The sequence below is a fragment of the Theobroma cacao genome, chromosome 4 (assembly GCF_053813885.1).
Source record: "Theobroma cacao isolate CCN51 chromosome 4, ASM5381388v1, whole genome shotgun sequence".
Taxonomy (NCBI): Eukaryota; Viridiplantae; Streptophyta; class Magnoliopsida; order Malvales; family Malvaceae; genus Theobroma; species Theobroma cacao.
The window spans coordinates 32,796,839-32,808,254 of NC_142642.1; the positions used below are offsets into that span (position 1 = coordinate 32,796,839).

Below are 11,416 nucleotides of genomic sequence, written 5' to 3' on the forward strand. Positions count from 1 at the left end.
AATTTTATACATATTTTTATTAAATTTTAAAATTACTTTCTATCTGTTAATAAAATTTAATTTTCCTATATATTATTAATAAAAATTAAATTAGTAAATTAAAATTTAAAATCATACTTATAATAATCAATTAATTTTAATAAATAATTCATTAATTATAAAAAGTTTATAAATGATCAATAATACACAAAATTTAAATTTAATATCGAAAGTCTTTTATCTAAAACCAAATTCAGTTAATGATACCGTAAAATAATTTTACTATTTAAACTCAATTATACAGCATTTTAATCGAACTTACAAATTATAGAGTGTCTTAATTTGACTTAAATCGGATCCAATAACATAAAAAATTATGAATTACCCATTACCACCCCTATATGGGGGACAGCGAAAGTGTCACTGTAGCCAAGAAGTCCCCATTAAATTAGCTTATAACAATCTTAAACAAAATATGTACAAAAATATTGAGTCACTGAAATGTATTGAAAAGGAATTTCTTATTGCAAACTATGGGGTATTGCCATCATTATCACCAAAATTGCCATAAGAAGATTATTTGCTTAGACTCTGGAAACTATAGAAAGAACCAAAAGGAACAACACAAACTCGAGCGAGGACGAGACTATCTAAAACAACACAACATCAAAAGCTACAGCAGCCCCTATCTCAATTATCCAATGACACCCCACACCCAGAAACAACTGTATCTACACCCCAACCGAAGCCACACACCTCCCAAACAATTCCTCCCCTTACATATGCCACATTAAAAATGGAATTTAAAGAGAAGTTGCAGCTTGATCATGTTTCTCTATAGCCCTGTTTTTCCTTGAATGAGAAGACACTTGCCACACAGTGACACAGAAAAATTGGTTCTTCTTTTTTAAGACCTAGAGCTTCACTTCTCTATCAAAAATCCAACTGAACGGAATACTGGGTGCTTGCTTGGCCCTCCCTTGAGCCCTCTCCTCTAGCCTTCTGATTCTTGGAGGAAGTCCACACACATAATCTTGAGCTTTACGCCCATCCGCTGAAAGTCCAGTCAGCTCCTTCACCTTCCATCTCTCCACCAGGAACTCCAGAATATCAGCGTAGTCCTTGGCAGTGTAAACCCCAAGTCTTTGTGCAACAGCTGAGAAGTGGTCGAAAAGGTTGTCATCTCGGCCATCATACATCAAGTGGGCAGGCATCGAGATTTTCTTTCTCATCATGTCAGCAAAGGCCAGGACAGTACCATCAGGATCAATCTCAAAGAGCTTTTCCACGATTTTAGTATAAGCTGTCTCATGGCGCCTTTCATCCGAGGCAATCGTCCCACATATTTGAGCCAACTTAAAGTCCCCATGCTCCTTGGCAAGTCTGGCTGTATTCCCATGGGAGATAAAAGTTGCCCTTTCTTGGAATGATGTGTAGATGAATCCAAGATAAGGGCTGTTTTCTGTGCGGGGATCCTATAAATACAGAAGAAGAGACTTTAAAAAGATTGATCAATAGGGGGGAAAAGAGCTCACTGGATGGATTGTACCACTCTAAAAATGGCATCTAGCCTGTATGTTTATTTTGAGGTGAAAAGTAGTTAAATGTCATAATATACACAATTTAGTGAAATTCCAGCATTGATACAGTGCAATGTTAAGATGAATGCATTTTCACAAGGTGTAACTCCAAAATAGAAGATAAATAGAAACGAAAAGGAAGCCTATACTCTGTGTGCATGGATTTTCTCATCCCCTCCGCACTCAAAGAAAACACCACCAAAAGACTAAAGAAAAAAAAACTTAATAAATTGTCACCAAGAGACCCCGATATGCAGTCCTTCAAAGAATTGCAAAGGATTTAATAAAGTCATAAATGTCAAGTGCATTTAAAGGTTCAAAATCAAACTATAATGAGTGAATAAATTGAGTAGCAAGCATCTTACCATTCCTGATCCAATCAAATACTGGATTGTCTTCTCAATTTGTCTCATGTCCACTCTTCCAGACAAGTAGAGATACTTATTAAGTAGATCACCATGCCTATTTTCTTCAGCTGTCCATGCCCTCGTCCAAATTGCCCAAGAGGTGAGGCTAGCACCCGTTTCATCAAGAACTCCATCTAAGGTATTAAGCATTGTTTGGTAAGTTGGAAGGGCTTCCTCTGTGATCATATCACCAACCAAAACAACAAAGTAATCATCTGGAATCTCCTTAGCCCTTTCCCTTAGTTCTTTTACTTGCTCATCAAATCCATCAGAAGCAGGATCTGGAAGAAAATCCTGGGGTTGCCAACATTTCTCAACTGGTTTGAGGTGAACTAAAATGTTCTGCTCAGCCCAGTTCTCCAAAGATTTAAAGATCTCAATCTTTTGTGGTGGCATGGAGTGGGTGACCTGAACATGCACCTCCCGAGGAGGCATGAAAGGCTTTTTGACATTCTCAACCTCTCTGCATTAAGTAAATAAATCCTATGTAAGCAAGGATTACATTCTCACAGTTCAGATCTGCAAGTAAGGATTAAAGGGCAACAATAAATTGCATAAGCACAAATCTTATCTCTTTACTGCATGTTCCAGAATATCCAGCACATGAAAACAATAAAGCAGGGACCAAAAGGATATGCAATAACAATTTATGAAACATCTTTAAATGTTGGCCCAAAAATAGCAGCTTTATATACTTTGTGTAAGATACCCCAGGCTGCTGATTACAAAACCAGACTACGTTTCAACATAACTAGTAATACATTATCAAATAGAGTCATTAATTACTGGGCCATAAATTAGAACTCAAGTTCTAAAATCCCAGAAGCCACAATTTAGTGCGAAAATATTTAGTGTCCGAAGCAAAGCCCTTTAAGGCTAGAGGTGCACCAAATATAAGGAAAGGAACATGTAGGAGATCAAATGAGAGTTCAGGAAATGGGGTCAAATCATTATTCGCACAAGGTCTGCCACTGTGAATATCACCTTATGAAATGCGAAAAGGATTAGTTTGTCATTTTAACTTGCTCAAACTAGTCCCAGCTGTAACTCAACACAGCCAGTACATGACAGATAAAGATTTAAGAAATATTTTACTTTGAGATGTTCAATGAAGTACAAGCATGTTACTGCAGAAACCTCACTGTTTGCAGTGCACAAACTACTTGTAAGGCCTTGTCCCTCTCTGCAAAGTACATGTAATCGGCTCCCATGTTTCTTTTTACATTTCTTTTTAAAACAAAGTGCAAATGCACTTTTAATAATTGCAACTATATACATACATACATACATACATACATACATACATATATATATATATATATATATATTCCAAGATGTTAGAATAAAGGGCTTTAAAGTGCTATAAGTAGCAAAAACATAGAGCAGACCCAGTAGGGGAATCAGCATTCTATAGTAGCATAAATAAGTGACAGCATCCAAGACATCAAATGAAAAAAGAAATGTTAAGTATCAAACTTAAAAATTGCCAATTGTTTATCTGATTTTTTAAAAATTGTAAATAATCATGTTTTTAAGTGCTTTTGTATAAGTACAAACTTATTAAATGCTTCTTCTGTCCTTTCAAAAAGAAAAAAAATGCTTTATCTGCACAACCCATAGCTTATGACCATATGACCACTAATTAAATGATAAGAATTTACATTGCAAGAACCATTTGGAAAGTAATGTAGGTTGACTACATTACCATTTATCAGAAAGAACACAAATAGCTATCAACCTACTCTCAACAACCACAAGAAAAACCATATTGCTGAGACCATATGATGGAACCCAAAGAGACACTCAGACCAAACATGAGGAAAATAGTATGCAAATAAGGGAAAATGGATAGAAGTCCATAAACATCAGTACCTCACAAACCATACAAAAACTACGGCAAGAGTAGACTACAAAGAGGCAGTTCATGGATAACCCCCCAGAAATGCACAAAACAAATACCAGGAAAAAGGCTCATGGAAAATTATTTTAAATATTCTTTTTCCAGTACATGCATATAGCCATGACTTAAAGGTTGCAAGTAAGGTAATAATCAAATATCCTTCACTTGATACAGGAAGAATGTTCAAAGTATCAAAACTATGTTAACCAAGTTGAGTATTTATACTCTTTGAGAAAGGTAAAAAGATTATAAGGAGATTTAAAGATCAAATATGAAGAAAAAGTACTTCAAAATCAGTTAATTAAAATGTTAACAAACGACAACATTTAAAAGTAAAAAAGTCCACTCCTAAGAGAAATCATGAGGAACATATGTATTCTGTTTAAAAGGACAGATTTTTTTTTTAAAAAACGGAACAAGAATAATAGAGTACTGAGGAGTAAGGACAACAGATTCCAAACTACTCTACCAACTTGAATATTCTTTCAAGGTATAGATTCAACCATAGTGCAAAAAACAGTAACGTGAAATTACTTAAAAGAAAGAGGAAAACTACCCATCAGCCAGTATGTCTAGAGAACCTGAACTACTTCCACCAACTTGATTATTCTTTTCAAGACATAGATTCAACCATGTTGAAACAAAGTACATTGAAATAAATGAAAAGAAAATAGGGCAAAATTACAGTAATACATCAGCTAATAAAATGTTCTTAGATCAGAAACATGACCCAAAAACAGTAAGATCCTTTTGTGTAAAGTATTCATAAGATTGGAAATTAAATTAAACAAAAGAGGTAACATAAATACAGAAACAAATGACATAGTGACATATAACGGAAACATTCTCACATGGTATGGGAGCCCCAAAAATCACCCTGAGTATCAGCAAGAGCATATTACATCATGAATAAGGAACAGGTATGCATGACACAAAACCCTTGAACAATTTGTTTTTTGTATGAATGAAAAGGGATGAGGCCCAGATACATATGCGCAAATGAGACGCTTCTAACCCATCAGGAGCAACATCAAGGATAAAAACTTTCAACATATTGGCTAAACTACTCAAGACTCCATCATATCAACAGGTAAAAAACATGCAACAGGTGGGAGAAAATGCTTGAAAGACCATGATCCAAAAAAGACAAATTAGGAAATCGTAAATAACAAATTTACCCCAAAATTAATAAAGAAGATAAGGTTTACCTAGACAAAGCATAAAATTGCTTTAAAAAAAGAAACGAAGAAGAATGTATTACACAACAGAAATAGCATCCAATTAATGCAAACCCAAAGAATAAATTCCTTTAGACAAAGTTAGTTGAGAAAGAAATTAATCTCCTAACAGGCCCCAATACCACCCATTGAAAGAGACAAAAAGAAAAACACTGTAAGCCTTAACATCATAGATTGCATTAAAAACCAGATAATCAATAAAAAGAAGTTGAATAGAATAAGATTATCAGGAATTAGATATTTTTAGTTTCTTTAATTCCTCTCAAACAAAAACAAGACATGAAACTGGAAAACCAAATATTTGACTTTTCTTCAAATCAAACTTCACTTGAAAGAAACTACTAGAAGAAAAAGCTGTCAAAAATTAAAAAAAAAAGGAAGAAAACGTTTTCCAGGTTGCTTTGATTGTACGTCTTTCTTTGAAAACCGTCCCAAATACGCTTTAAACAAATGGAAACTGTCACTATCAAACCCCCATGCTTATCTTGCAGTCAAACCAATTGTAAAAAACAAGAAATTCACATCACGATTAATACACTCAAGAATAATAAAAGAAAAGAAAGCATAAGAAAGTTAAATACGATACATGAACCTTTTTCTCTCTCAAAATTAATAGCACTCGTGAATTTCAATGAAGCACATAAGAAAGGCTTATATCAAGTTCTCAATGTCTCAATTTTAATAATGCAAATACAGACCACCCAGCAACATGAAATCAAATTACAAAAAGATCAAAAGAAAGATGGTGAACATATTCACTACTAGAAAGGCGACCAAAAATACTACAAGACATGTGCTATTCCTATCATTGCACCTAATTAAGCACAATTTGATATAGAGAAGCAATTGATAATAATAACAATGAGCTTTTTTTTTTTTTGAACTGTAATAATAATAAAGAGCTAAAAAGTACTAAAACCTAGAATACGAAATGGACCTTATTTCAATGATTTCTAAATTAAAATTAACAAACCCAAATGGAAAGGACCAACATTAGAGGCCATTTAACATTAAGAACACTTAGATCATAAGACATCACCACATAAAAGATAGCTCTTGAAATCCATTTTGGCAAAAACAACAAAGACCCAGATCCAAAATCAACTAAAACTCAAGGAAAGTAGTCAAGATCCATGCTTCAACAAGAAAATAATGATGTTAGACTAATTAACGAAGACAAAATTAAAAAAGAAAAGGAAAGAAAGAAAGGCACTAACTTGGAGCCAGAACGAAGAGTGGAGGCCATGAAAAACTTGGGAGATCTGAGGCTGGCCATTGGTGGAAGAGCAAAATACGGAAGTTTCTGAGATTGAGAAGTGATGGGATTCAATTTCAGAGCCATTTGTTCTGCGTTTGCTTGGTTCTGGTTTTTTTCTCTGCTTATTTGGTGCTTAAGACCCCTCTGGCTATTCTCTTTGGGCTTCTGCTTCAGCAGCTTCACTTTACTCCACAAAAGAGAAAAAACACACTTTGCGAAAGAAAGGGACAATAAATAGAGCGCCCACTTAGTGGATATCAAATGCATCCACTTTAACACTTTAGCCCTAACTTTCCTTTTAATTACTGATTGCCCATCATTCCTACCCTCCCCATTGAATTTTTATTTCGTGAAATTACGACATAGGAACAACAAATTCGATAAATATTATGAAATATTTCATCTAAATGAAATTCTATAACTGTCAAAATTTGTCTCGAAAAAGCTTTTTATTTGTGTTTATTACTTTTTTTTGGCTGAAAGTGAAGTAGAATGGTACTGATATACCAATTCGAATCAGGCAAAATTGGACCACTCTTTCATTGCATAGACGTCCCCATCACTCTACAACGTATGCTTGCAATTCCTCCATGAAAGGATAATAATTTGTTCTTCTATACATAAATAAATATTTTTTTTAAAGAAAGTTTATGAGATAACAGGGAATTTCAGCTTTGAATCTCTATTAAGTTGTATCTTAACGATTAAGTTTAGGTTAAATATTTTGATATTTTAAAATTTTAATCAAAATTATACAAAAATTTATTGATTTGAGAAATAGATACTCTGTTTTAAAAACCTTAACCCTGTTAATAAAAAAACAAAAAATTAAAATATCCTTAATTTTTATTTTTAAAATTTTTTCCTTAAAAAATTTTTATTTCCAAATCAGATTTGACGCATCGCCCTCCCTCAAGGGAGTGCATCAACGACGCTCGCCTAGGGAATGCAGATTTGGCCGCGCCCCCTCAGGGGAGTGCAGCAATAATGCTGCCTTAGGGAACGCAGATTTGGCCACGCTCCCTCACGGTAATGTGACAATGGCATTCCCCCAGGAAGTGCAGCTAGAGAGGGAGCACGATGTGCCAAACCCGACCGAATTTGGCTTGGAAGTAAAGTTCTTTTAAGAAAAAAAATGAAAAATAAAGGATATTTTAGTTTTTTCATCTTTTCTGTTTATGGTGTTAAAGCTTTTGAAATAGGGTGTCTATTTCTCAAACCAATAAATCTTTATATAATTTTGATTAAAATTTAAGGGTGTCTAGGCATTTTACCTTTTAAGTTTTGGATGTCTTTTGCACCTTAATAGTAATTATTTGTTTTTATTTTTTTACATACTTGAGAGCTTGTTATAAAATAAAAATAAAAGGTAAAAAATTAAATTATAAGTACACAAGAATACATAAAGTATACATAAAAACTTAGTATCTGTTATATATAATAAAATACTTTAATGCTTAAAATTACTCTAAAATATTTTTAAAAATTTAAATAAAATCAGTATTCTTTTATTACGGACTATCGAATTCTTACATTTTATTTTTTACAAAATAAATTCTTATAACTAACAATTTATTAATTAGCATTAGTCAAAACATTACTTGTCATATCATGTCCACATAAAGCTAACGTGATATTGATGTGAAAAATTAAAAATGTGATGCGATTATGTCAACATGTAACGTGATCATTTATTATGATATGTCAACATACACATAATATAAAAATGACAAAAAGTATTTTGATTAACAATATATTAATTAATTGTTAATTATAAAATAAAAATACAATAATATGACTTAACGTAATAAAAGAATACAAATTATTTAAATTTTTTTAAATAATTTATAAACTTTTTAAAATATTATGTCTCGAAAATAGAAATTTGTTTTTCGTCTAAACGATTTTTTCATGTTTTCTTTTTTTCTTTCAAAAACAAATAAGAAAAATAAGGAGCAAACACAAATTAAATAAAACATTTAAGTAATTGGTTTAGTAATTAATACATGAAACCTTTGTCAAAAGCCAATGTCCATATATTAGAATTGAATACCCATTTGGTATTTTAAGGGCCTGGTCCTGGAGATCCAAAGCCGTTGATGTTTAGTATAATTAAGCGGTGTCAAGAATCTAACCATAGCAAAAAAATAAGTCATTATACTTTTTATTCTAATTAATTGAGTCTTCTAGCACTTATTTTAAGTCAATTACTTTTTTTTATTAGGAAAGATCATGTAAATTAACACGATTAATCCTTTTTACTAATTGAGATATATATATATATATATATATATATAGATTTGAGACATATATATTAATAACACATGGCAAAATTTAATGAATTTCATTGACAAAGAGAGTTAAATCATTAACAATATAATCCACTTGTTTTCATTTTAAATGAGGGGTAAATAAAACATTTAAGTATTTGGTTAATAATTAATGCATGAAACCTTTGCCGAAAGCAGGTGTCTAGATATTAGAATTGAATACCCATTTGGATTTTAAGGGCTTGGCCCTGAGATCCAAAGCCATTAATTTTAGTACGTAGGAAGATAATTAGGCACTGTAAATAAGTCATTATACTTAATAAATTTTCATTTACGTCCTTATTTTTTTATTATAATCAATTGAGTCCTCTAGCACTTATTTCAAATCAATTGTTTTTTTATTAGAAAAGATCATGTAAATTAACGTCAGAAATCCTTTTTATTAATTGAGTTAAGATTGTCACATTTGAATATACAATGTGAATATGCAATGTGAAACCAATTTTTCCACATAACGAAGAGGACCCAAAATAAATTTGGTCATACGACAGTAATGAAAATGAAAAAAAATAAAAGTTTTCGTTTTTATATATTTGAGACATATATATAAAAACACATAAATAATATATAAAAACTTAGTATGTGTTATATATAATAAAATACTTTAGTGCTTAAAATTACACTAAATTATTTATAAAATTTTAAATAAAATTATTATTCTTCAATTACCTACTATCAAACTCTTACATTTATATTTTGAACTAAAGAAGTTCTTACAACTAACAATTTATTAATTGACGTTAGTCACAACACTATTTGTCGTTTTATTCCCATGTGATGTTGATGTAAAAAATGAAAAATGTCACAAGATTATGTTAATATGTCACATCATCATTTATTATGATATAACAATATATCACGTTAATATTACATAATATAAAAATGACAAGTGGTGTTGCAACTAACAACAATTAATCAATTATTAGTTATAAAATAAAAATATAAGAATATGACTTAACGTAACAAAAGAATAAAAATTTATTTAAATTTTCTTGAGTAATTCATGAACTTTTTCAAGTATCATGTATCGAAAAAATAAGTTTGTTTTTTCATCTAGATTATCTTTTCATGTTTTCTTTTTTACTTTAAAAAACAAATAAGAAAAATAAGTGTTAGCTCTATAACGTTCAAATTGATCTCATGTTTTGAATTGACAAAAAAAATTACCAAAATTCATTTAGTCTTGGAATATCAAGTCTAAACATATCCTAATACTTTCAAATAAGTTTGAGAAGAAAACCAAAGAAAAAAGACTTGGAAAAGTATATTATAATCCAAATCTATCGATATATGTTCTTTATGTATCGATACATCTGAAAAGTATCAATAGATTTTAAAATCTATTGATATGTGATCTTCAGAAAAATTAAATTTCAAAAGGTCAAACTTAATCCATCTATACATTTTCTAATGTATCGATAGAAATATAATAGAATAATTACTACCTCAAAAGCATCGATATATTTATTAAATATATAGATAGATTTTCAACAGAATGCTTGTTGCTTCAAAAGTATCAATACATTTTCAACGAAATAACCAAAACCTTACATGAAAGTTCAAAAGTATTGATACATGACAAAATGCATTGATATATCATAGTGGGAATTCAAAAATAAAAGAAGCAATTAACATAACCATCAACAACATTTATTAAAATTAAGGGTGTTACAATAAAGGTCCAGTTAACAGATGTTTATAATTTAATAAACACATAACGTCAATAATTAAGTATGATTAAGACTTAAAAAGACATTAGTTAAGATGATAGTTATATATACCTAATATAAAAGACAATGTAATTATCTGTCAATATAGAGCAGAATGTTAGGTATATAAACCACCAAACCGTCATGTTAGGTACTTTTAAGTACGGATTCACCTTTATTGTATCATTTAATAAACTACTTATTTCGTCATTAAAGGATTCAACATTTTTTATTTTAAATTATTTAATTTTTAAAGCATAACATTTTAGTTACCAACATAAATAATGCATTCTTGATCATCCAACCATTAAATATTAACAGGTCTCCAAATTTGTATTCCATGTTATTGTTTTGCATCAGGTGATCAACTTTGTCATCATTCTTGTAGAAGTTAAATTAACCCTTAATTAAATATTTATAAAAGTTAAATTATTTAAGATAATTCAAATAAATATTTATTTTTTATTACGTTCATATCAAATAAGCTCTTATGATTAATAATTGATTAATTATCATTAATTAAAATGTCACTTATCATTTTCTCTCCACATAGCATTGATGTAAATGATGAAAGATGTGACATGATCATATTATCATGCCAAATTAACATGTCACGTCATCATTAATTATGATATATTAATATACACGTTAATAGTATACAACATACAATGACAACTGATATTTTAATTAAGTCAATTATTAATTATAAAAACTTATTTGACGAAAAAATAAAAATATAAGAACGTATTTAACTCAAAATAAAAATACAAGACTTGATTAAATATAATAAAAATATATAACTTATTTAAATTATCTTAAAGTAGTTTAGAGTTTTTTTAAATATTATGTCATCCACTACAAAAAAAACAGGTTTTTTTTTATGGAAAAAATTTCGTTAAAATTTTCCGACGGATTTCATACGAAAATTTTTCAACGGAATTTTTCCGTTGGAAATCTGTAGGTAAATTTTTTTTGGGGGGAAAAAATTTCAACCACCACTTTTTTCAACGAAATT

The 11,416-nt window shown here is 30.3% G+C and overlaps 1 protein-coding gene across 1 annotated transcript; it reads right to left on the reverse strand.

The window, feature by feature from the left end:
• Nucleotides 1–481: 481 nt before the first annotated feature.
• Nucleotides 482–6,583, reverse strand: LOC18602344 (stearoyl-[acyl-carrier-protein] 9-desaturase, chloroplastic). The gene is made up of 3 exons (XM_018120023.2): nucleotides 6,322–6,583; nucleotides 1,925–2,429; nucleotides 482–1,454 (listed from the first exon to the last, which is right to left on the reverse strand). The coding sequence occupies exons 1-3, from the start codon at nucleotides 6,444–6,446 to the stop codon at nucleotides 894–896; spliced, it is 1,191 nt and encodes a 396-aa protein (XP_017975512.1). The 5' UTR covers nucleotides 6,447–6,583; the 3' UTR covers nucleotides 482–893.
• Nucleotides 6,584–11,416: the final 4,833 nt, after the last annotated feature.